General features: G+C 41.5%; 1 protein-coding gene across 1 annotated transcript in view; it reads left to right on the forward strand.

Annotated features, from left to right (window-relative positions):
* The window catches only part of MED17 (mediator complex subunit 17), a 124,793-nt gene that overhangs the window by 83,014 nt on the left and 14,338 nt on the right, over positions 1 to 27,441 (forward strand). Inside the window, exons 9-11 of the mRNA XM_085621395.1 lie at positions 10,531 to 10,668; positions 22,977 to 23,094; positions 24,229 to 24,388. Of these exons, the coding sequence (XP_085477521.1) occupies positions 10,531 to 10,668; positions 22,977 to 23,094; positions 24,229 to 24,388 (416 nt within the window). The remainder of the gene's footprint in view (positions 1 to 10,530; positions 10,669 to 22,976; positions 23,095 to 24,228; positions 24,389 to 27,441) is intronic.

The following is a 27,441-nucleotide window of genomic DNA, read 5'->3' on the forward strand; positions in this document are numbered from 1 at the left end:
AGTCTCAAGGATTGACTGTAGATTGTGCATTTGTGAACATTGGTTCAACTGTGTTCAAAGAAGGTATGGCATATGTTGCTTTGTCACGAGTCAAAACATTATCAGGTTTATTCATGATAGACTTTGATGAGTCAAAAGTTAGTGCTGATACAAACTGTGTAAAAGAGTATAATAGATTAAGAAGAAGCTATGCTCCTCATTTAGGTCAGTATCCTGTGTTGGAGAAACGTGTAGTTTCTCGTAAAAGAAAAAATGAGAATATCTGTAGTGAAGATGTAGAGAAGAGGAAAAAAAAGAGGAGTGATGTAATTGCAAGCAAAAAGAAAAAGGAAAATGAAGAACAGGTTGTAGGATGTCATTTTGAAAATAGCTCTGGTGTCAACTGCTACGCAAATGTAGTGCTGAATGTTGCATTTTATCTGGAAAGTTTGCAAGAGCAGATAATAGTAAATCAGGGAAAAAGATTCTGTTCAGAGCTGAGTCTCCTTTTTCAAAAGCTGAGTAAAGATAAAACTCAAATAGAAAGTGCTACTGACATTAGAAAACTTTTAGATGTATGTTCAGGACGAACACAGTTTTCTCAAAATGAACAGCAAGATGCACATGAATTTTTGATGTATTTTCTTCAGGTAGTGGAAGAAGAAGGAGTTCCCATTGACATTTTTTTTGGTCTCTCTTATAAATGGGAACATAGTTGTGATAATTGTTATAATATATGTGGCTCTATTGTTGATAATGAAAGGTTTATTTATTTGACATTGCCAGAGAGTAAAACAGTCACTTTTGCAAAATTAGTTAAAGATGCTAATCATAGCATGAAATGTGGTGAGTGTAATTCTGACATGTTTTCAACATTAATTTTAAAGGAATACGGACAGTATGTAATTTTAATGATGCAACGATGTAGAGCTGATGGTTCAAAATTGGATACTTTAATAAAGAAGTTTACAGGACAGCAATTATCAATTTCAGGAAAAACTTTTGTAACTGTTGCAATAATTTTCCATGATGGACCTACTGTTACTTCTGGACATTACACAGTTTATCTTAAATGTGAAAAAGGCTGGACACTGTGTAATGATTCCCAATTGATTTTCAAACAACGTTTGCCTTTTGATTTAGCAAATTCCTATCTAATCTTCCTGAAACCTAAATTTTAGAGAGACTTGGCAAGATCTGGACAAAACAATTTTACCATTTTACTGGATTACCATTGCAATTTTGTAAAAAAAAGATTTTTTAAATTATCATTTGGCCTAATGGAAAGATAACCAATTGTAATGTGGACTTTTTTAATTTTTAATGAAACTTTGAAAAACCAATAATTTAGAGATTATCGGTAACTTCTGCACATTTTAAATTTTGGAATGTTATTGGACTGCCATTGGAAATTTTTTCAAAAATGTTTTAAAAAATTACTATTTGGCCATGTGGAAAAGTAACCAATTCTATTGTGGACTTAATAAATTATTCCAAAAATTTTCGTGAACCAAAATGTTACAGAGAATCGGTGAGATCTGGACAAATTAAACTTTAGAATTTTATTGGATTACCGTTGGAAATTTATTCCCAAAAAAAATTTAAAATTACTATTTGGTCTAAAGGAAATGAAATCAGATGTATTTTGGAGTTATTTGAGATATAATATTGTGATTATACTTCTGAAACAAACATATCAGACGGTATTTTAAAGAAATAACTATTGGTATTAGATGATATTTTTTTACAATATTATGCATTTCTATAATGTTAAGTTTAAGTAAAAAAAGAATCAGGGCATTTTTAATACAATCTTTGTGATTGGTATTTTTTTTTGCCCGCTGTAAAATGATGAATGCAATTGCTTTCACAATTTATAGTGAAATGCAATATATTCTGAAAACAGCAAAAATAAGGCAAAAATATTTTTTGGAAAAAAATGTAAATGTGTACTGTATTATAAAATGTTTTAAAAATATTAATACTTTTTTCTTTTTTTCCAGATAGATATAGAAAATTTTCGAAAACTACAAACATTTTTAAAACTATTTTTAAAAAAAACAAATGAATAAATATTTTTTCAGTGAGTATGGTAAGTCAATAATAATAATTGTAGTCTCTCAAGGACAATGTAATGTGATAAATGATTTTTAGTGTTTAAAAAAAAAAAAAAAAAAAAAGTACGCGCACCGTACGCGTACGGTAAAAAAAAAATAAAAAAAAGTTTTTAAAAACATATGTAAAAAAAAGATGAAAGATAAGGTTGGCTCTTAAAAGAACCGTTGTGTTCATGCAGGGACAGAGGAAAGGAAGCATGGGAAAATTATTCAAAGCGACAAATGTGCTGATCTATTTTGTTGTTCACTAGGGAAACACTGGTCTCCCTATGGCAAATTAGATCTTTACAAAATGTGCAATGAATATCAACCTTCCGAAATCGAGGGTTCATTTCCAGAGGGCCAGCAAAAGGAGATTCTCCCCCCACAGATGAAGGGCTCACCTGACCTGCAGAAGAAGGAGTCAGCCCTGCAGATGATGGTCCAGGCTGAGCTACTGTGGATGTACTGGCTCGTCTTTCTGAAGAGTTACCTCCAAAAAGATGACCATGTGTCCTTCTGTGTACATCCTGGAGGTGTCTCTTCATGGTGTGATTCCCAAAGGAATACTTCCTGTTAGGATTACCTCTAGAAAGTACACGCTTACACAGCTTACAAGTCACTAAGGGTGCATTTACCTTTTGCTGGCCTTCAGGAAAAGTAAAATAATCCCATACATAAGAGGGCTTTTGTTTCCTCGATCTCTGCCTCAAGACAGTGCTGCTAGTGCTAGCCTCACTCTCAGAAGAGCTCTGCTGTTCTGCCATCGTATCCCAAAGACAAACCAGCTCCTTCTCCCAAGGGATCACAAGCAGAAATGAGGGGAATGGGTGTGGTGTAGGAGAGTTCTAGAACTGAAAGTAGTTTCAACCAATCAAAAGTTGTGTTTCATGATCACATGACCTACCGTACGCTTACGGTACGCTTACGGTACGCTTACGGCAAAAAGTACGCATGCGCGTAAAAAAGACACGCGCTTGCGCGCATGCGCATAACAGTCACTACCCGACACTTCCGCGTAACGTGCGCGTGTGGCGTAAGCGCGCACGCGTCCCACGCGCAGTACGCGCGGCTACGCAAAGTGCGTAACTATACGCAAGCAGCGTAGATAGATTACGGACGTTGCGTAAACCGTACGCTTACCGTGAGCTTACGGTACGCGTACTAAAAAAATATATTTTTTTTTAAAAAAAAGTACTGCAAATAAATTTTACATGTTTATTTTAAAAAATATATTTAAAAAAACATATTAAAGAATTTTAAAAATTTAATCATAGTCTTTATAAAAGGTAAGATAAATAAATTAAAAATATGTTAGAAAAAAAAAAATAAATAAAAAAATTAGCATTTAAAAAACCTTGCAAATTCACTGAAAAAACCATGGGTTTCACACACGTTATAGTTAGGAATTAGCATTTAAAAAACCTTAGAAATTCAGTGAAAAAACCATAGGTTTCACACACGTTATAGTTAGGAATTAGCATTTAAAAAACCTTAGAAATTCAGTGAAAAAACCATAGGTTTCACACATGTTATAGTTAGCTGGACATTTTACTCGTAAAAAACCAATGAAATTGCCCCGTTATAGTTAGTTCAGCTAACTATAACTCGCGCGCCCGCAATGCACTGCTGATGACGTCACATATTACATCACTCATGACATGGTCAGTGACATCACTCATGACATCACTGATGACATCTCAAATGACATCACTGATGACATCACTGATGACATCATCCTTGTGATAGAGTGGTAGACCTCCTCTCACCCTAATATAACCTTTGACACACACATTCAAAAATAGAGACTAAAATTTTCAAAACAATGGACATACCAATACCAGTTACAACAACCTCTTCAGTAATTCTAAGATCCACATACACATCCACTCATTCACCAACAGTCCAATACAGTCACTCATACATGTACTCACTCATCATATGTACTCATACACCTATACATCCTGTTACACAATGCCACTCATGCATAGAGTTACTCACACACATAGTCACTCGTGCTAATAAAGAATCAAACATACATTTACTTGCATATACAGTTATACACACACCACCATACTTACTTCTACGGAAACTTACACATACTTAGTCTTTTAAACAATCACTTATAGAAACACATACTTATTCATACAGGAACTCTTCCAATCTCTCACCCTTGCATATACTCACATATATACACCAATAGTCACATATACTAGTTTTAAACATATGTAGTTACTCATAAAGACACTATTGAGACAGTCATTCACTCACTAACACACCCATATACACACTCATCCACCCATGCAGTCCTGCACACATGGTCTGTTCAACACATACAAACAGTGAGTCACTCATTCATGCACCTATGCACTACGTAATACCCCCCACCGAACCATGCAGACACTCAGACTGATACTCAAAAAACCAACTAATAACCTATATAGACACCCATGTAGCTACTCACCAACCCATGCAGCCACTTATACACAAAGTGAGAGACTGATACAGATATATACATATTTAAACATTACTCACTAAGCCATGTATTCACTAAGATACACTTAATCAGTCAGTTAAACAATCAATTTTTCAAAAACAAATCATTTATTTAGACACTTATATACCCATTTATTCTTCCATCGACCTTGAGATATACATATATAAAACATATTTAATTTTCAGAAAAACACACATTCACTGGATGATGTCATCAGTGATGTCATTTGAGATGTCATCAGTGATGTCATGAGTGATGTCACTGACCATGTCATGAGTGATGTAATATGTGACGTCATCAGCAGTGCATTGCGGGCGCGCGAGTTATAGTTAGCTGAACTAACTATAACGGGGCAATTTCATTGGTTTTTTACGAGTAAAATGTCCAGCTAACTATAACATGTGTGAAACCTATGGTTTTTTCACTGAATATATATATATATATATATATATATATATATATCATGCTCCAACTTGCCCACGCTTTGAACAGCACTCGAACACAAAGGTAGGTGGCAAACCTTTATTTTCTGGGTACAACCGGTCTGTTGTTGACAGCTTCAATCAGACAGTCAGTTTGGCAGAGAGCCTGACGCGTTTCAAAAGTTTTCTTTCTTCTTCAGAGGCATTTGCTTAACTGATTGCGTGCACCTGGGCCCGTTTTCACAATGTAGATGCCACTCCCCTGGATGGGCCTGTCACATGACAGTGGGGCATTGTGGGAACTGCAGTCCAGGTTGATTTCGTGTCATATGGTGGCACTAATGTCTGTCTCTCATTTCAAGCCCTCGAATGGGCCGCCGCCAGCAGCGTCCAGTTTCAATCCCTCCTTCGTGCTCCGCATTGCAGCTCGATAGATATCAGCCACGCGGCCCCCGATTATGGGGTGGTGCAAGTTCGGCGGCTGGACCGCCGCCCAAATATCATGCTCCAACTTGCCCACGCTTTGAACAGCACTCGAACACAAAGGTAGGTGGCAAACCTTCATTTTCTGGGTACAACCGATCTGTTGTTGACAGCTTCAATCAGACAGTCAGTTTGGCAGAGAGCCTGACGCGTTTCAAAAGTTTCCTTTCTTCTTCAGAGGCATTTGCTTAACTGATTGCGTGCACCTGGGCCCGTTTTCACAATGTAGATGCCACTCCCCTGGATGGGCATGACATTCTCGAAACGCGTCAGGCGAGTGGCGTTGTGGCTGTCTGATGAAAATCGCCAACAGGAGCCTGCTTGTACCCCTGATTAAAGGCTTGCCACCTTCAGTTTGTGTCTCAAGTGCTGCTCAATGTGTGGGTAGGCAACTGGAGCTTTGATATTTGACGGCGGCCCGGCCGTCGAGCTTGCACCACCCCGTCAAGATTAGGGGGCCACGCGGCAGGACATTTGTCGAGCCGCACAGTGGAGCACAAACTGGGGATTGAAAGTGGACGCTGTTGGTGGTGGCCCATCTGAGGGCTTCAAAATGGACAGAAATTAGTGCACCATCTGTGGTTTTATTCACCGGGACTTCGAAATCCATAATGCCTCAGGACATTTGACCGGCCCATTTGGGGGCGTGATATGGCTATTAAGGATGGAGACCGGCGCACGTATCCATTAATGCGACTGCCTCTGAGGAAGAGAAACACATTCTCGAAACGCGTCAGGCGAGTAGCTTTGTGGCTGTCTGATGAAAAACGCCAACAGGAGCCTGCTTGTACCCCTGATTAAAGGCTTGCCACCTTCAGTTTGTGTCTCGAGTGCTGCTCAATGTGTGGGTAGGCAACTGGAGCTTTGATATATATATATATATATATATATATAGATAGATAGATAGATAGATAGATAGATAGTTTGTTTGCCGGTTGGATTTACCAGCCACAAAAATTGTGAATGTTTTTCCCACAGGCGAAGCTGAATTATGTGTTAATTCTACTCCACCTGACTGGTAATGAAGACCTAAGTCTTTGATCCAATAAAGTTTAAGAATCCAGATTTGGAGGTAGATTCTATTTTAGCTTTTATAAAATTACCATTTAGTCTTCCACATATCAAGTCCAAGAATGTTGACCACAAAGTGCCTGTTAATTTATTCTCTTGGAAGATGGTGTTCGCAGGCTGCTCCTTTAATCGTTTAGATCAGTACATTCCAATAGAAGTGTGTGGAGAACTGTCTGTCTTGTTCCTTTATTGTCCCATATAAGCATCATCGCGTATTGACACCCGAGATGACCAAATCTGTATCATTTTTGAAAATCCATCCTGTGCCCTCCCTTCACAAAATCCATCTTTAAGTGGTGCTCAATATTAAGGCAGGATACTAACACATAGCCAAAATGTCTGAGCTCCCAACAATCCATCCAGCTCGGTGGCTGCGACTTTACATTTTGCAGCTGTTTAGTGAATATGCAAAACGTATGATTGTCTAAACGTTTATTTAGCTTTGTATTTGTGAGTGTCTAATTCCTGTTCCATGAAAGCAATGTTTGTTTACACCCTTTTACCATGAATTAATGTAGGTGTCTCTCCATCTTTTCTGTGCAGCGTGCAAGATGGACTGCTTCCGCTTATTTCAGAAAGCCCTAGCCCTACTAACTTATTAAGCTAAATCTGTAGACACATTTATCACAGTGGGAGAAGGGGGTTTTCCTTTTCAGTTTCTTTGAGTGTTGAATAGAGTGCAATGGCTTTGGGTTAAGTATTTACACAATTCTCTTCTATTCCGTACACACCAAGGCTGTAGGTTTTGTTTTCTACAATATAATTTTTCCATCTATGCTTGTTGTACCATATTGTAGAGTTCCGTCCTCTTGTAAAAGTGGGTGCAAATCTTTCTTCAATGAAAGGAGAAGGAAATATACATCTGGGGCCCAGCCCAGGTTTGCTCACAGAGTAACAGGATGAAAGGGTGTAGCAGATGTTACTCAAGTTTTGCACAGATGATCTGTTCCGTTCCCTTGATTTTGGTCTTCTCCAGTTGTGACCGCCCTTAAAGCCTATGTTACTGATGTTCACACTTGTACTGAAGTGCATGTCTCCGGAACCTTGAATGCAGGGTTGCAGAAAATCTCATTTCTACTAGAACAGGTTTCTTTTCATGTAATACATACATTTTGCCTGGTACATGATGTGATTTTGACTGGATGTGCACTGGGTTTTTGCTAACCAGGTCCCCAGTGCCAGATCTCTTCCCCAAAAAGATGCAATTGTGCCTCTAATTAGCAATACCTTTAGCACACTCTGTGTCCCTATTAAATGGGACCCCTGGTACCTAAGGCCTATGAAACAAAAGAGGGTACCCAAGGGCTGCCATCCTAAGGGATGCCTCACCAAACTCACGCCGTGCTGCCATCGCAGGCTGTGTGTTTTGGTGCAGACAAAAGTGAAAACACAACATGACACACATCTCAGTTTGCCATGTTCCCTAACACTGCATGTAATATTTATAATTCTCCCCTACAGCAGGCCTTACAGCCCTAAGGCAAGGTGCCTTATATTACATGTGAGGACATATCTGCATGAGCAGATATACCCCTGTGCTGGTCAGTTCCATTGCTGCCAGTAGAAGTATCAGGGGAGTCATTTTAACCAATGTTCTGGACACTGGTGAAAACGAGTTCCCCAGTTACATGATTGCTTCACTGAAAATAGGGACATTTCGTCTTCACAACCCACCCTGATTGGATATTTGGGTGCCTGTACACAGAGGGCACCTTAGAGGTGCCATCTGAAAACCTACCGGCCTCTGGTGTGTTGGCTGACTGGTGTCTGCCACCGAGACAAATTTCTGGCTTCCCAGGATGAGGGCCTCTGCTGTCAGGAGGTCAGAAACAAAGCCTGCAAGGGAAGAGGGTTTTCACACCGCTCTACCTCAGGTTGACCAGCTGATTAGCCTTCCAAGGCAGGGAAGCTTCAAAAAGTCCCCACCTTTAAAATGTGAATCTGGCTACCCTCACAGGAGAGGGGGCGGATCCCTTTTGTCCAGAGCCCTTTGGCACCTGGACAGGTGGGAACATTAGTCAGTCAGGTAGGCATGCCCAACCCCAGGCTAGTACCACCCCTGTAGTGGGCTAACTGAAGTGGCCATGACTTTTCAGAGTTGACCATCTTTGTGATGGCAAACCTTAGGAATTTTAGGACAGGTTTTTGCCGACTTCCCACAGGAAGTGGTCATAGAGGGGGCATAGCGACTCCAAGGGTAATTAGCCCATTGGCTACTACCTTACACTCCCCTAACGCCCCTAAATTCAATATTTAGAGGAGGTCCTGGCACCAGAGAAACCGATCCTGCCTTCCTGAAAGATGAAGAAGGATGTGAAGAGTAGCATCCTGCAAGAACTGGAGACCAGCAACTGACCTGGCACCAACCCTGCCGTGCTGCCTGCTGACGACTTTTCCTGCAGCTGTTGAGTCCCCAAAGCCTGGGAGACCTGTCAGTAATTCACCTAGGAACCAAGACCTCCCGAGAAGTAGCATACCTGCTTCCCAGCAACCTGCAGGCATCCAAAGACTCCTGTGAGGACTTTGGGACCGCAGAAACCCAACGCCTGAGGACATCACTGCATCCGTCACTCTAAGCGCCAGTTGAAGTGGACCAATGGCATCATCGTGGCCCGCCAGCCCTCCAGAGACCGAGTCCACGGTAGTTTCGCCCCAGTGAACCCTCCAACGTCACCTGCAACCTCTGCTTGCAGACCCCTCTACTGTGACAGCTCCCAGTAAGGAAAACCCGATGCCGAAAGACACCTGTGCACCCGTTGCCCCTGAGCTGTGGAGAAGATGACCAAAAGTGTCCCTTCGTCCCCAAGCATTGGGAGGCCGATACCCATAGAGTAACATTGGTCACCCAATGCTGTTTTGCACTCCTGCACTCGGCCGCCCTGGGTCCACTGGTGGTGTTCTGCTGGTGCTGCCTTGGACCTTGCCCACCTCTTACCGTAACTCCTGGAGATTGGTCCAGTAAGTCACCGTATTATACCTAAATGCCGCATTCACTTTTCCTCCCATAGGATAACATTGCAGCTTCTAAAAAATGCGCTGTGTCAACTTTTTGAACTGAAAAGAATTTCTATTTGGAAAAATACTTACCTGAATGAGCTGCTGTGCCTAAACATATATAAAGAGATGTGTTATTTTAAAAAATGGGTGTGGATCTCCTTATTGAGTTGTGTGTCTCATTAATTGCCCAGTGTGTGTATTTTCAGATGTGTTGCGCTCCTCTAAGATGAACCTAAGGCTGCTCGACCACACTAATCACTAGAAGAGCACCTTGGGATTGCTAGAGCAAGCCCCTGTTCACTTATAAGGGAACCCGTGGACTCTTTGCACGATGTATCTAATTTTGATATATAATTTAAAGAGCTAGCTTCGTACAGGATGGTAAACTCTTTTGGTGATTCTAGAACTGGGCTGGGGTGAAAAGTCTGGCATTGGGGTGTCCGTGTCTGTTTGTCTTGCCATAGTTGTGTGCCACTTATGTCATTGAAATAGATGTCTGAGTTTTTATGGGTGCGAAAACAGACATTGGTTTGGTTTGCGCTATACAAGTACCATGTACATACATCTCAGCACCCAAATTAAAATCTGAGACCCTGTCTGAACCCCGTTGTTAATGGAATAGACGTAGTAGATAGTGCAGCGAGTATGAAAGGCCGGCGACCATGCAAGACTGATCAGTAAAGCAACACGTATTGGGAGAATCCAATGTAGAAATCTTGCTCCTGTCAATAATGAACAGTCCCTCCTTTCAAGCATATTTCAGTGTTTTGCAGGGGCATGAGGGTATAGTCACAGCAGACTCATCTTAGGCTGGTAGTGAGTAGACAGCTGTCATTACATTTCTAAATGAAGCAAAAGAATCCTTGTTCTGTCATTTTCAGTAATTCAGTTGTTGCAGATGGTTTGTTTGTTCTACTAATGCATTTCTCTACTATTTAAATAATGACTCTCTATAATAATAACGTTTTGTGCTTTTTTATTCCAGGACAGCGAGAACCATTGACAGCCTCGCTAGTCGAATTGAAGATCCTCAGATACAAGCCCACTGGTCCAACATAAATGATGTTTACGAATCAAGTGTAAAGGTTCTAATAACGTCTCAAGGCTATGAACAAATATGCAAGTAAGTTTTAAAGCAGAGAACTTTGTGTGTATACAGTACAGGTGATGATTTTCTGCTTGATATGAAGCTTTTATACGCTAGGGTGGATCCTAAGGGTCATGATGACACTGTATACATTTTATGAACTTGCTATGTCAGAGGATGCTTTGAGGAAGAGCCGTCAGGATTTGAGTGTGACCAGAAAGTATGCCTCAAGCCATCTGGCAGGATGTCACTTGCAACCCTGCACTTTGTGAATATGAGTTGTGCAGAGAGGTTCCTATGTGGTAATGTAAATCAGTAGTTCACCAGGGATTCATTCAGGGATAAGGATTTAAAGATGAACAGCAAGTACATTACCTTGAGCATTGAATGTTATATGTAACCCAAACAATCACTGGTCTACCCGCTGTGTATGCAAAACATAATTAAACTGCAGTCATTGGTTTGAATGATCATAAAATCAAAGAAACTGAAGAAAAGGGTGCTCGGTGTCCCCACTGATCATATAGAAAAAGAAAAACTGTGACTAAAGCTAAATATGCATGTAGATGTAATTAAAACAAACTCTTGTCTGAGCAATAGAGCCGAATTACATCATATGCTATATCTCACAGCAAAGAACAACAAATGAGCTTCAGAGACCAAGTCTGCTTGTTATTTTGTTGACAACATTTCGACTTCTACAAATATTTAACGAGATCTAATCAGGACAAGGATAGATTGGGAACCTCTCTGTTGATATTTGAATAGGGGCACTCATGTCATAAGGCAATACATGCAAATGTCATAGACCTTGAAATAGAGTACCCAAAACCTTGAGAGCAGCTTATTAGACAGGCTTTTTTTCCAACGACTATTCTGGACATCAACTTGTATAATTTACATGGCCAAAATAGTGGAGCAAGGAAGAAGGTTGCAGTGTAGATCATCATTGTTCGTCTAGCTGGGATAATTTAAAGATAGACAGCAAGTACATTACTATACATACTTAATATCATTTATAGCTTAAACAATCCTTGGCCTAGCCCTGAGTATGCAAAACATAATTTAATTGCAGGCAATCATTAGTACGAATGCTCATGAAATCAAAGAACGGTCAAAGAAAAGAGTGCTCAGTATCCCCTGTAATCATAAAGAATAATAGAAGATGTGATTATAGCTGTATAGATATAATAAAAACAAACAACTGTGGTATGAGCAAAAGAGCTAAGTTACATGGAATGTAACACTTCACAGCAAAGAACAACAAATGCGCCTTACCGACCAAGTCTGATTGCTATTTTGGTTGTGGTTTGGTATGTGTTGGACTCATTCCAACACGTCAGTGATTTTTTTACATTGCTGCTGTACGTTCGAATGAAACTTCTTCTTGCACCACCTGTTGGGATGCAGTACACACACAATTTGGTGGCCTTGCATAATCTGCATGAACTAACATTCGTCCAAAAAGCTGCTTTCAAGTTTTTGGATGCCCTATTTCACCATTATTTCGATGTTTGTGAAATTTGCTTATAATACCTCATTGTGTCGGAACCTGTCTTCAAATATCAACATAGAAGTGTCCCAATCTTTCCCTGTCCTGAAGAGACCTTGTTAAATGCTTTTAGAGGTTGAAATGTCATCAACAAAATAACTATTAGACTTATTTTTTGAGGGTCGTTTGTTTTTCTCTTGGCTGTGAAGTGCTGGTTCTCTCGTAGGGGATTTACATGTATAGTCATAAGCATTGAATAGTCCTGCCCACGTGGAGGGACCCTGGAGCACTTCTTTAATATATCTTCTTAAGGGGAGATTTTTGCCTTTCTTCAGGAACTTCTGTAGAGACGCTTTAGAAAAGGACAACTAATGCTGCCTCTATACATAGGCTACAATGGTCCAGTTCTTCATCATGAAGTCAGAAACGGGCAGAACATTACATATGAGAACAATTTAAGGTGTTTTGCAAACAGCAGAAATCTCCCTCACAAATCCTGATGATAGAGCTGAAGGAGTGCAGGACAAAGTAGCCTCTTTGGTTGTCATTATATGGCTAAAATAGAGGCTGTGCCTTTAAGTTTCCAGAGACCACCAGAATCCCATCATGCACAGGTAATTGCAGTTACTTCAGTTCTTTTTGAAGGCGTTGTGAGGTATATGTAGATTGCAAGGATAACTGTCTATTCCACCGGGGAGGAGGGAGTGACGCTTAGGACTCATCATGAAAATTACCCAACAGAGATACAGGTAAGAAACTATTCCTTCATTCGTAGGGGATTTCCATGTATAGTCATAAGCGTTGAATAGAACAGCTAGCCCATCCCCACATAGCACGGTGGAGGAGACAAAGTATTCGGTACACAGACACAACAGTACAAACGATCCTAACAGGCCTACCAGAGAAAGCAGGCTTGAGGAAGATCGAGCCAGCTGCCTGCTCAGGGAGGCAAACAATCCGGTTCAAAACCTTGAATCTTCCGTTCCCCCTTTTTCTTAACCCACTCCGGTAGGGGGAAGCATTCAGCATTTTTGGAAGACTGGAAAAACATCACACAAGATGCCTGGGTTATTGTACTTGGTGTCGATTTATATAAAATGCCAATTAAAAATGTTTTTTAATAAAAAAGAAAGATGCCTGGGTTCTGAATATTGTTCGCAGTGGATATTTTCTCAGGTTCACCAGTTCGCCACCGTCCATACCCCCGAAACCATCCAAATACTAACTTCCACAGTTACAAGCGGAGGTCCGCATCCTCTTACAAATGCAGGTGGTGGAACCTGTTCCTCCTCTACGAGGAGGTACTTTATCGTCAAAAAGAAAGATGAGAACGAATTTAGACCCATTCTTGGCCTCAAAACGGCCAACAAATGGATTTGGCGAGAAAAATTCCAAATGCTGGCATTACATTAAATTTACCGACATTTCCACTAAGGGGATTGGCTCTGCTCCATCGACCTTCAAGATGCGTGCTTTCATATTCCAATTTCTCGAAAGCATAGAAAGTTTTTGAGGTTCATAATGGGGCACGACCAAGTTCCCCCATTCAGCTGGAAGTCAGCACCCAAGACATTCTCGATGTGCATTTCAGTAGTTGCTGCCCATCTCCAGAAACACAAGATATTTATCTAGTTGTATCTAGACAATTGGCATCCATATCTCAGGAGGCTCAGCTTCACTACAATTGGACTTGCAACCTCCTACAAACCCTGGGCCTTCATGTCAACCACACAGTCCGCTTCTGTTCCAGTACAACAACTACACTACATTGGGGCCTCCATCAAAACCCTTCAGCAAGCGTGTGTCCTTCGGAGGAGAGACGCTTATCAATACTTCGGAAGTCTCAGGCTCTCATGAAAGCTTATCATCCAACCGTGAGAACAGTATGCTCTCTCCTTGGCTCGATGACCTCCTGAATTTTTCTCACACTGAATGCCCGTCTTCACATGCGGCCCCTACAGGAATGCCTCCAGTACCAGTGGAACCAACTGACAGGCAATTTGGACAGCACGATGCAACTATTCCATCAGGCAAAGCTGTCCTTGAAATAGTGGTGCTCTCCAACCAACCTACTTGTGGGTACACTATTTCATTAGGAAACCCCTCCTGAAACCATAGTCACGGATGCCTCACTACTAGGATCGGGAGCCCACATGGACCACCTCCAAATTAAGAGCAAGTGGTAAGTGATTGCAGAGAGAATCAACATACCACATCAATCTCCTGTAACTGCGAGCAGTCCATCTTGGGCTGAAGGCATTTTATCCATTGTTAAAATCTAACTCTATGCTTGTTCAGATGGACAATACAACAACCATGTACTACCTCAATAAGCAGGGAGGGACGAGGTCCTGGACCTTGTCTCACGAAGCCCAGATAATCTGGAAATGGTTTCTGGCCAGAAACTTTACAATCACAGCAGCTCACCTACCAGGTGTACAAAATGTTTAAGCAGATGCTCTCAGCAGACTCCTCCAAGGAAACCACAAGCAGGTCTTAACAACAAAATCATCCAAGATATCTTCAAACTATGGGCACCCCAGTCGTAGACTTTTTCGTCATTTCAGAAAACACAAAATATTGAAGCTTCGCATTGAGGTACTTCCAGCCAGGGACGCTGGGGAATGCCGTATGGATCAGCTGGTATGGCCAGATTTCTCTACGCTTTTCCGCCTATACCCCTGATCCCAGCAGTCCTCGTCCAGCTGTCCCAAGAGCCAAGATGATACTCATAGCTCCAGAGTGGCCTTGTCAATGGGGGTTCACAGGTCCATTCGTCCACATCTTAAGCTGCCTTGCAGACTCAACCTACTGACTAAATTTGGAGGCCTGATGGTACACCCCAATCACTGGCTTCTGAGCTAGTGCAGTATGGACATTTGAACTTACCGCAAGACTGTATGAATATCCTTAGAGAGACAAAGCAGCCTTCCACACATGCTGCATATGCCTTCAAATAGAAGGGATTCTGCATATGGTGCTTGTCTAAGAATAAGGACCCTCCCACTTGCCAGGAAGATGACATTCTTCCATACTTACTCCATGTGACTTAATCTGGCTTGCAAATCTCTTCTATAAAGATTCACCTGGCAGCTCTTCCTGCCTACAGAAAATGTCCTTCACAAATCTCTTTTTTCAGAGTGCACGTGATTAAGGATTTCCTAGGATGTTTGACGCCATATGCAGGACCCCTTCGAGCCCATACACAAGGCATCTGTCCAGCACCTGTCTTGGAAAACCGCTCTCCATGTGGCAATTACATCTGCCCACAGGGTTAGAGTGATCTAAGCTCTCTGTTTGCATGAACCAAACACCCTATTTAAATCTAGTAAAGTGGTCATGAGGACTCACCTGAAATTCCTCCCTAAGGTAGTTTCAGACTTTCATGTCAACCAGACAATCTCATTACCCACTTTTTTTCAGAATCCCTCTACTTCGCAGAAAGAACTCTTCATTCCTTGGATGTGGGGAGAGTTCTTAAATTCTATCTAGACAGGACAGTCGGTGATCAGACCAGTTGTTTATTAACTATTGTCCTCTCCGTGCAGGCTTAGCCACCTCTAAGCAGTTCATTTCCTGATGGATAGTCTCATGTATTTTGCTCTAACAAAAAGCTTTAAAAAATACACTCAGCTAGACCAAAAGCACACTCTGCTAGAGGGAAAGCAGCTGCTGTGGCTTTGCTGTGCAATATCACTATTTCAGAAATTTGCAAAGCAGCTACCTGGCAATCAGTTCATATATTCCCCAAGCTTTACTTCCTAGATTCTTATGCTAGAGCAGATGACAGGCTTCCCTCAGTAACCTATTCGCATAAACTGTCTAGTTCATGCTCTATCTCCTCTACCGCCACTATGTGGGGATGGGCTTGCTTTTCTATTCAATGCTTATGACCATACTTGGAAACCCCCTTCGAGAGAAGGATTGGTTTCTTACCTGTAACTCCAGTTCCCTCGTAGGGGAATTTCCATGATAACTTAGAAGTCACCCTCCCTCCTCCCTGGTGGAACAGACAGTTATCCTTACAATCTACATATATTTTACATTGCCTTAAAAAAGAACTGAAGTAACTGCCACCACCTGTGCATGATGGGATACTGGTGGTCGCTGGATCCTTAAAGGCACATCCTCCATTTTAGCCATATAATGAAGGCCTATGAGACTACTCTGTCCTGCACTCATTCATTTCCATCATAAACAAGCATTTGCGAGATTTTGTGCTATTGGCATTGTAAATGACAATGCCTTTTATTTATATGTTTTTTTAAACACATAAATAAAAGACATTGTCATTTACAACGTCAATAGCATAAAATCTCGCAAATGCGAGACCTAATGCATTGCAAATGCTTGTTTATGCTTGGAACTGAGTACAAAAGTACCCCTGAAAACATTTATAATTTTTCCTTAAAATTCATAGTAAATGTTAGATCCACGTGAAAAGATCAATACAAAATTATCCCTCTAAAACCACGTTTTCACCTGTGTTTTCATGTGTGGGAGACCTCCCAGTGCCTTGCTGCTCCTCCCCCCCCCCCCCCCCCGGCCTGCCCCAGAATTTGTAACGCAAATCCGGTGTCCCGTCAAAAAGGAATTTTCCTCTTCTATTTATTGTAGGCTATTTATTTGTTCAATCTTTCAATAATATCAAATTCAAAATTCCACTTTTGAGGTAACCCGTCATCTTTTTACGCCTTAAGTAAGTCAGGTAGTTATTTTTTTTGCATTTCCAACTTGACTCAAATTAAGCTTTAAATTACCTGTTATTTGGAGATTAATAAAAACCATTACAAGAATTATCCATCATAATTTCAAAAATATGACAAACGATGCTTATTCTGGCTTGCGCAAAGAATAACAAGCATTGCCAAAGCCAATAAATAGGCCTGGCTTTAAAGTGCCAATGAGTGTGAATACAGACGTGCGCTGCATGCACAATCACTATTTAACATGTTAGAATCTGACTTGCAAACTTTTCCAAAGTGGGTTAAAATAGTATCAAAATTGACAAGAATCAAAAGCCAGGCTGACGTCAGTCCAGGAACCAGATGTCAGGTTATGACGACGCAAAGATAACAAATGGGGATTGCACATGGGGAGCGTGACCCCACTCCAGACTTCTATAGTCAAATCCAGTGATCGGTCCAGTCCATGCACTTGCGATCAATCATACTGTGACATCCGTACAAAAACCTAAACCCAGACTGTGACGTAGCAACAGCCCCCAGACGTCAGACTGACATCAATCCAGGGTCCAGATATCAGATTGTCACATCACAACCTGCAGTCAGAAAGTGACATCCCTCCAGGAACCCGCCCACAGGCAAACTTGGCACATCACTGCACCAGACATCTCGGCAGGATTAAGCCATGGCCTGGACTAACTCCCAGTTCTAGACATTCAGAACTTACTCACTACTCCCGGAGCGGTGCCGGTTCCCATGGCAGCACTGGGTGAATCAATTTCCTCCTCTGGAACAATGCCGAACACGACTGCCAACCTGTTCTTAAATTTGGCACTGGGTGTTCTCTGCGGGCATGAAATAACGTGCACGCTCACGGACATCTACTTAAGGGGATATGCATTCCTTTCGAACCCTCGCTGTCCAATGTATGTCCCTTGGTGTAATGCCTTCGTGCATGGACTGTGCATGCAAATTAACTGCTTGACCGTGTTAATATTGTTTTAGAAAATTTACAAAGCACAAACTAAGAAAAGTAACTCATCAAAGCGCTATTTACAAAGAAGCTGCATATAATACAAAATAAAAGAATAACAATGAAAAGTCGCAGGTAAGGATCAGGAGGCGTATACGGAACAAAAACAAAACACATACATGAGTGTGCGCAGTTATGGATAAGAGGGCAAGTGTGCGCAAGTGCTTAAGGGTGTAGACGGATGAAAGCGCAAAGGCACAGATTAACATTCAAGGATGCGTATGCACACGTATGGAGGCGTGTGCAGGTGGTACTGCAAGTTGTATGTGCGCATTGAAGCGGAGTTCCTACACGTGTCCAGTGCGCCACAGGCTGTTTGCACACTCCCGGGCACATCTTCGCTAGCGCCCCATGCCTACGTACTTTGGGTTGCAACCAGTCCCTAGGCGTTACTGGGCTCCGAGCTCCACCGCTTGCGCAACTTTCCCAATTCACGTTTATAGCTCCCTGAAGCTCCCCCGGCTTCTAACTGATGTTTAAAGTTCCTAATTGCATCTCACTTGTGACTCTTTAGTTACTGTTTACTTGCCACGTGCTCTCCAATATCTGTCTTTACTGTCCCCTTGAGGGCTCAGGAGTTCCAGTGTACATACAGCTCCTCGAAAGCTCGGCACTTTCACGTTTCTCTCTGTGCTACACAGGTCTTGTGCTTACCATACAATGAGTGGCGCTCGTTTTCAACACTTACTGAATTCCAGTGTGCTCACCAGGGTCTTTGTTTGCAGTCCCCAAGTGCTCATCCTATTCAGTGTTTACAGCTCTCCCAAAACTTCCAGTTTCAGTATTTACACGTTCCCAACATACTCGCCAGTAGCAGGATTTTCAATTCCCAAGTGTTCCAAGTTGTTATTTACAGCACTCTTTCGCTGGTTTTTAATCCTAGATTATTCCTGTTCTTTGAACGCAGGGAAAATCCCTCTTTTCATTTGCTCATCCTCTCCTTTTCTTATGCAGCTGCTGGGTCAGAGGAGTGCAAGTGGTGTGAAGTGTGGGGATACTGTGGGGGTGCAGGGGACCACTGTCCTCACCGCCAGGGGTGCAGATTGCCGATTAATATCACAAGTTACCCTGTCCAGCGCGCTCTCCAAGAGGCTCCCTTAAAGCCCCAGGGTGCTCTCGGAGGGAAGAACTACGCCCAAGAACCACAGGGTTGATTTGGGGACTAAGGGGAGGCGAGGTGAAATGACCGAGGAGGATCCTGGGGTCTTTGAACCACCAGGTGGAGCGCAGAGGGTCAGTTCATTGTGGCCCCACATATCCGCTGCCACCCGCCTGCCTTCTCATCTTGTTATTGCGGTATGCAGACCCCACAGGCATAAAAAAACAAGTGCCTATTCTAAGGAAAATGTCCTTTCCACCTGCGACACATTATCTTCAATCACTGCTCGAGCACACACACGTTTGCAATCATGAGAACATGCTCATGTAAAGGCAAGGAGGCCAGTGCAGTTAAGAGATATAAACACGGATGGCTCCACGAGAATCACAGGCTGGTACCGAACTGTCTTTCTATCCCAGGTGTCACAGAAACTGTGTCTGCAGCAGGTCAATGACGCTGATGGCCGTCGCAGGAAATCAGAGAACTCAACAGAGCGGGCCACCTTACTAAAAAGTGGAGCCCTGTAATGCACAAAGAATGTATAAAAATACAAGAAAGAAAGAATACTTAAAAGAACATTTGGAATCACCAAGTATCAACACACGAGAAACCTTAAAATGCACACGCAGAAACTATGTGCACAACATGGTTGCTTCCCATTTACACATCCGGCTGGTGTTAAAGCTCGCTGCAGCGCTTCCCTACAGTCGACTCTGAATGCATTTCAAACAGTCTGAAGTGTGAATCTCGCTTCGCACAGTGTTTATCACCGTTCATCTTAAAGATGGCGCTGAAGACGTGTACCGTCAATTCAAGCGCTGTGAGCGACTCTGGCGGGAGCGTTGTCATATTGGTGTGTTTTAGTACTTTCTCAAAGAGCAACCAGCCCCGGAGGATGTCAAAGCGCTGTGCAAAAATACGTTAAAATATAACAGAATGAACAAACTTATTCAATGCAGTTCAACAGCTTGACGTGTCGTCCTTTACGCTAGGAGGACATTTGAAATGTAAGATGCTGCTGGCATACAAAACAGAACAAAACAGCCTTCTGCACAGGGCACATGTCCTTAACAAGCGCTCGCCATAGCGCTGTTTATATTTGCATCGCACTTTCAGTGAAAGGGAAAGCGCAATGCAAAAATAAACACGCGGCGCCCTGTCTCCTTTTGGGAGGCCCATCAGGACTGGATCTCAGAGGCTTGTTTACATAACACACCTCTGAGATAAGAAATTTCTTCACGACAGCCGTGAAGCAGGAGACCCAGTCCGGATTGGCCGTCCCAAAAGGAGAAAGGGCGGTAACACAGAAGCCTCATTTTCAATGGGAAGCCACCGTTACCATAAATTGTGACGCTACCCAATGAAAATGAGGGGCGGGGCTTCAAGCCCCCTTCTGAAATATACTCACCCACAATATGTCTCGCAGACGCGAGCAGCGCATGTGCGCTGCAACGCAGGTCTGCGAGACCTAAAAAAGGGGTTTGTGAGAGATTTCTGCTGTTTGCAAAACATCTTAAATTGTTCTCATGTGTAATGTACTGCCCTTTTTTGACTTCATGATGGAAGAATTGGGCAATTGTAGCCTATGTATATAGGATGAATTATTAGTCTTTTTCTTAAGTGTCTCTACGGGCCTTCCTGAAGAAAAGCTAAAATCTCCACTTAACAAGATATATTAAAGAAGTCCTCCGGGGTCCCCGCTCGTGGGCGGGACTATTCAACGCTTATGACTTACCATGGAAATTCCCCCATGAGAGAACTGGGGTTACAGGTAAGAAAATATTCCTTTTGATGTAACTCTGCTGTATTGTTCGGACCACAATCGTTTGTTTTTATTAGATTTATACACTCATGTAGCTATACTCACAGCTCCTGTTTTTCTGTGTGATCACAGGGAACTCTGAACCCTCTTTTCTTGTGTCATTCTTTGATTTTATGATTATTTGTTTAAATGATTTTTTGCAGTTAAGTAATGTTTTGCATACCCAGTGGCTAAGCCAGTGATTGTCTGTGTCGTCTATGGGATAAAGTTCACCCTGGAGCACATTAAAAGGATATTGCAAGTTGTAGTGAGATTCCTTGACCATAGAAGAATGAGGCCAAAGCCTGAGCTGTTTTATAATGTCATGGAACTCCGAGGTGACTTGCAATGTCTTTATAATTACAGCAGGGGAAACTTTATTCCTTATAATAGGTAGTCATACCATCACTTCCCATAAACTGCTTAAATTCTTTGTGTCTTTCATGCTTATTGTAGACTAGAAAAATAAAACCTGAATTTTTACTGCGAAATTAAACACAATATGATATGGAAAAAATAAAAATTTTGATTAAAATACCACCTTCCTGCGGATCCCTTTTCTCTCATTAGAAAAAGATATCAGAAGAACGAAAAGCCAATTCCCATTTTCGTTGTTTAAACTAAATCTGGAATAGTGCTTTGTGAGCTTACTTCCACCCTGGCAGCTGGCACTATCAGCAGGTATTGTGACGTCAAAACTCAACTATAATAACTTATTACAGTTGAATATCTACGCTGTTTCTTCATTTCAGGCGACTAGAGACGTCAAAAGTCACCTGTAGTAAGGAAATGTGAGACCGGCTTTTATAAAGGGATTGCAGCCTCCCCGTATTGTATATGGCTTTAAGTATTCATAGTAATTTACTTGGTGTTTAATCTTTAAATCCTCATCACTGAATAAGTCCTTAGTGAACTATTCTATTTTATCACAAATACCCAAGCTCACTTGGCATAGTTGGTTGCTTTTGTACTTTATAAGGTTACTATGAGGGCCAGCGTCTTTTTTTAGGAGCTGCAAAACCGAATGTGCCCTGCCCAACATGATTGTCTTTATTGGTGTTGGTGAGAGGAATAAAAACACCTGCATTAAAGCAGTTGTGAGCCATCTGTGGACCTACCTTAAACCAGCAGCAAGAATGAGTTAACGGTAAGATATCTTGCATTGGATAATGAAGTAAATTCTGCTGCCGTGGAGAACTGTGTGCAACCCTCAAAACACCTGGTGTCCTTCAGATCACACTTAGATTGGGTGATCACATCTGTTATCAGTGCTTTATTTTTAGTTATCACCATATAAACGTTTCTTAACCATTGTCTTCCAAGCTCATTGCATTCTGCAAAATCCTTCAGGGATTACACTAAGTGTACTGTGCAGCGACATAGACAAGCTCCGATTTCCCCTGAATCATCTCCCTTTTTTGGTCACAGTATCTCCGATGCTGATAAAGACATTATATCTCACTGAATATATAAAAATATGCACACAAACATTGAAAAGCATTAGATTTGTTATAGTTAATAATGTCCTATAACAGAGGTGGAGAAATGTTGTGATCTAGTAGCTAAATTGTTATTGGTTAATCCAAGAAAACTAGTTTATGGTTCTTGGCTCTTCCCTTAACTATATTGTGTGAGCCTGAATTAATCACTTTATCCCTCTGTGCCATAATTCTGTTTTAACCAACTCTGGAAGAACCAATTAATAATGTAAATCATTGTATGAGGAGCTATCCGTAAATGTTCACTTGCAGATGTCAGTATCTGAAAATAAGAGAAGTGTTCTGATGTGAATTCCTTGATGTACTCTGGCTGTCATCTCAGCTGTAGCTCCTCCACTTGTTTTACCCAAACTAAGCCTTATTCTCATCTGGAGTCTGATTTCCTTTATATGCAAATAGATCATGTTTATTTTGCTTCAGCACTGATTGGTAGGTGGCTGTAGGGGTTTGCGAATACAGTATTGAGCGTTTCTTAGATTTCAAACTGCCCTGCTAATCCAGACATGTTATTGGCACAGAACAGGAAGGCACAGTCGAACAGTGCTTTACTAGTTGTGTCTGTCAGGTTGTCGGTCCTTTCAAGCAGGTTATGGAAACTGCATTGGGCTAGTGTGTTTTTGGTCATATCTTGCTACAACCAACATTGGATAGTTTCAGATAGGTTTTTGAGTCTGTATCTACTAGTCTCCTTGAAGGTTCTTCACATTTTCATTGTCTGCTACTTCTTAACTTTAGGTCGATTCAGCTGCAGTTGAACATTGGAGTGGAACAGATCCGTGTAGTGCACAGAGATGGAAGAGTGATCATACTGTCCCATCAGGAACAAGAGCTGCAGGATTTCCTCCTGTCTCAGGTAATATGAAGTGTTCACGGTTTTGCTTTCCCTTTAACCTGTGGTGTAGGAACAATAGAGTACAGTGGATGAGCTGGTGGTGTTTCAACTTCCGAAGAGAGGCTTATATAATCTAAGGAAGTGTGTATGCTCAGTCCGAGGATCATTCGTTGACAGCTTAGAAAATACAGTTTCACTGCAAACAATAGGGTATTGTTGGTCCCTTTCAAGTGCCAGGTTTTTTTTAAACTCGTGTTTATGCATATGGCCACGTAGCAGGCTAGCCATCTGTGCTTCTACCTGTCGTTCCATTATGTCGCCTTCTTTTTGCCCTTTGACCTACGTGAATTATTTACTGCTTTCACAATTTCTCTTTGACATTGCTTCCCGTTCAAATGCTGGAATTAAGTATTTATATGCATGTACCAAAAATCTCGCCAATTCAGTGAAGAAATATTTGTGATGTAGACAGCAAGTTCTCTCTTATTCAATAAAGGCACATGCGTTTTGTGGTTTAACATTAAACGTTCCTAACACATTAAGTGAAAACAAATGATGCTACTGAAGGGAAGTCGTTTTTAGATTGCTGACATGACACGGCATGACCTTTCGTCTCTGGCCCCAATGTTATCCCTTCTTGTCATAATAGCCAGGTGGTGTTAGGGTCTGGGAATGGTATTTGATTAGAAAATTCATGCATTTTATGTACTACTTACTGCAAACTGAATCTACCGCTCACGTGTTCAAATGAATTTAATTTTATGTGATATTAAAACACACAGAGCAGTGCGCATAATGATGGGAAATACCGTTCTTTTCAACCCTCTATATCTGTGTATCCATTCAGTCTTTTGCAATTTTGATTGGACTACTCAGGGTGATGGGTGTATTCTGTTTAATGTGGACTTCCACCCATTAGGTATTGTATTTCCTGATACAATAAAATGTTTTTACATTACACTATTTGATGAATAGATAGATGGTAATGCATTGCAATCATTAACTATCCATACCAGCCCCAAAATCGTCAGAGTAGAGGTGAAAGGCTTTGCATCCCGATGTCTAACCATTTACCCATCTGTCATTCTGTCTAGTAAAGAATATCTGTTACCATTGCTAATAAAACTTGAAAGCTGACTCTTTTTTTGACTGTAGATGTCACAGCATCAGGTTCATGCAGTTCAGCAGCTGGCCAAAGTCATGGGATGGCAGGTGTTAAGTTTTAGTAACCATGTTGGCTTGGGACCGGTTGAAAGCATTGGCAATGCATCAGCAATCACAGTGACCTCGCCGAGTGGAGATTATGCCATTTCAGGTAATTTATGTGGCTTGTATTATTGAATATTTGAGGTGATCGAGTAATCACAAAAATGACTAAAGTCAGTTTTAAGGTATGCTAACACACATCATTGCTACTTTAGAATGTATGGTAAGGATTTCTCAAATTATTTCAAACAATAGTTTCATAAATGAAAATTCTATGTCACAACATCTATCAAAAACGCTATTGCTGGTAAGTGGATTTGTGCATACTTAACTTGAGTAACAATTATTGTGCAAGTTGAATAATTTATGCACATGTTATAAACTGTGTCCTGTGACGGGAGGGCAAGAATCGGCATAAAGATCATGAGTAAGAAATGGATCCATTAGCAACTTGTTACTCTGCCTTTCCGCAGTCCCTTCTTCATGAGGAAAATCGGTTTGACAGAGAGCCGGAACTACAGGAGCGAAACATAATAATGTAACAGCTGCATGGTGCTTCGATGGTCTGACAATTCCTGGTGATGGTGATGAAATACGTTTATAAAGCGCATCTGTTACCCTGTAGGGCTGTCGAGGAGCTAACATACTGGAAGCAGTTAAGCTTGCTGAAGCAGCCTAGACTTTGAATTCTTGCAAATCCGCCAATGACTGGTTTAAATTCTAAGCGACCAGGGAAGATTATTCCTCAGCTTCAAGGCTAGAAATGAGAAGGATCTACCGCCTCTCCACACTAATTCAATACCAGGAATTTTGATACGTAGAGCTTCACCAAATTGTAAAAATGGACGTGGATTGCAGCCTTTTAGTGTCTCTGAAAGACCAACTGCACCACGCTTATAGAATGCCCTAGCACTCGCTGCCTTATTGGGTAGCCAGTGTTCAATCTGGAACCTTTACATCCAGATGTAGGTTTTTAGGAGTGCCACCGAGTATTCCAGCCATATATTGAAAAGCGGCAGCCCAATAATATAATTTAAAATCCGGAGCAGCCCAACCGCCCCTTGCACTCGCTGCCTTAATGGGTAGTCAGTGTTTTTTCAGTGCTGAGGAGATAAAATCATATTTCTTTCTTCCGGTTAGTGATTACTATGTCTGATTGTAATCTTATGATAGTATAAAAGCATACTATAGGTTTATGTAACTATCTGGGAAGTTTAGGGAACACTTTGTGCATTTGTCTCAAGTGCAAAAAGCTGGAGGCTGAAACCAGAGCAAGTCTGTCTGAAGAATCCCATTCAGAAGCCAATTGCTGTCCTAATTGAGGCACTGCATTTTCCATCAGGAACTAATGCAATTCACTGTATAAGTTGTCATGCGTGTAGAGATGTAAAGTCATGCCTTTCTAATGATAAATCTTAGTAATATTAGTTCTAATGTATCACCTATTTTGATTGCAGTTTATTGTCTTCGTGTGATACGTAAAAACTCACAATTAAATCATTGGCTTGAAAGTCGACCAATCTGCTGAGTTAGATCCTTTGTACCTAACATAACCCAGAATTTTAACTAGCTTTTGACTAAAGGGAGTTAGAAAAAAGTACAGAAGCATGTTGTCCTGATTACGCTAGAAAGAGAACGATACCTTGGTTATGAAATTAAACCCTCTCAAGTGTTTTCTAAGTATCATCCTAAAGCAGCACGTCCACACCACCCATCCGTTCATGCGCCTCTTGTTGTGTCGCCGGTTCCTCTGCAGTCATGAAGACTTCTCACAATCAGCATTTATTCACACATTTTCAAAAAAGCTTTTGGATTCATGAGCCATGACTCAACCTTCTATTTAAAATTCAAAAATGTGAAAAGGTGCACCTCATGACCATGAAGAAAAGTGGGAGGAGATAGACATAACCACTTTAAGGAGTGGGCATTAGATGGAGACCAGGTAGTTTGACATCCAACAGGAGCAAGTGCATTCTTATCCCACCATTTTAAAGCAAATAACCCAAGGCTAGACAACATTAATTACAGTTTGTGCAGGAGTCGCCTCCTGTTAGCGTATCCTGCGGGTTGGAGGAAAGCAAACCGGGCACCTACATGAAAATAATGCAGTTGATCATGGCTTCAACATTAAATCAGAGATTTTAAACTGACAAGACTTTGCAGGCTGTGTCACTTTCAGTTTTAGTGAGTGAATAGTCACACAGGAAGTTTTGACTGAGGTGATTGTATATTCACACCCAGGTGCAGAACAACAATTAATGAAATTGGCTAATTTCAGCATAACCATGTATTGTCACGGTAGCTACATGTTGGTCTGAAAACAGGTGGATTTAGTTGGTGTGATTGGCAATTTTCTCTGTATTAAGCAGTGAATAAGGGACACCTTTACATCTTCAGATTGCCCACAGGACTAGCAGCTATTCATGGACCCTCTGCATGGAATAAAAATGGAAATGTTATCAGCTGTAGCTCTGTGTTGGTAATATTCAACTCACGTAGGTGTTACTCCACCTAGTCTTGATCAACCTTTGATTTCCAGGCTTGACAAATACCACTGAGATGGAAGCTCTTATTTGCCACCAAGAAACTAAACAAATTATGTCTGTCCAAATCCTTCAGAGTTTTTGTTCTTCCATCAACCCTGGTTCTTCTGTGGGTTTTATCATAAGTGGAATACCAGCCAAATGTCTTTGATCTCCGCTTCCTTTCTGAGTTTATGGTCAAGTGCCCAGAGGTTGACTCCTTTTGAGAATACACACCTGAGAGCCCACTGCCTTCATCTGAATTATGACACTACCAAGGAACTGTTGCTTGCTTCTCTGTTCTTCATTCTTAAACAATGCCTCCTCTCAGCACTTCATACCTCTTATTCTTCATGAGCAAACAGGGTTTGGTGATATGTCCGGAAAGGTCAACCGCCCTCTTGCTCCCACTTTGTCTTATTTTTTCCCCATTCCAGAAGTGAGTTGCTTTCGCGTTTTCATCTGTTTCTGTCCCGTACTTTCCATCAGACCTATGCCTTCCTTCTTCTTTAGGAAAGTGCCCCCTTTTTGACATGGTCACTGTCACTTTTAGCCTGGTATTTGATGCAGTTCTGACTGGATTCCTGCTATCCAGGTCCCCAGTGCCAGTGCTCTTTCCCTACAACAAGGTAACTATTCA

This window comes from Triturus cristatus, chromosome 8, assembly GCF_964204655.1.
Source record: "Triturus cristatus chromosome 8, aTriCri1.1, whole genome shotgun sequence".
Lineage (NCBI taxonomy): Eukaryota > Metazoa > Chordata > Amphibia > Caudata > Salamandridae > Triturus > Triturus cristatus.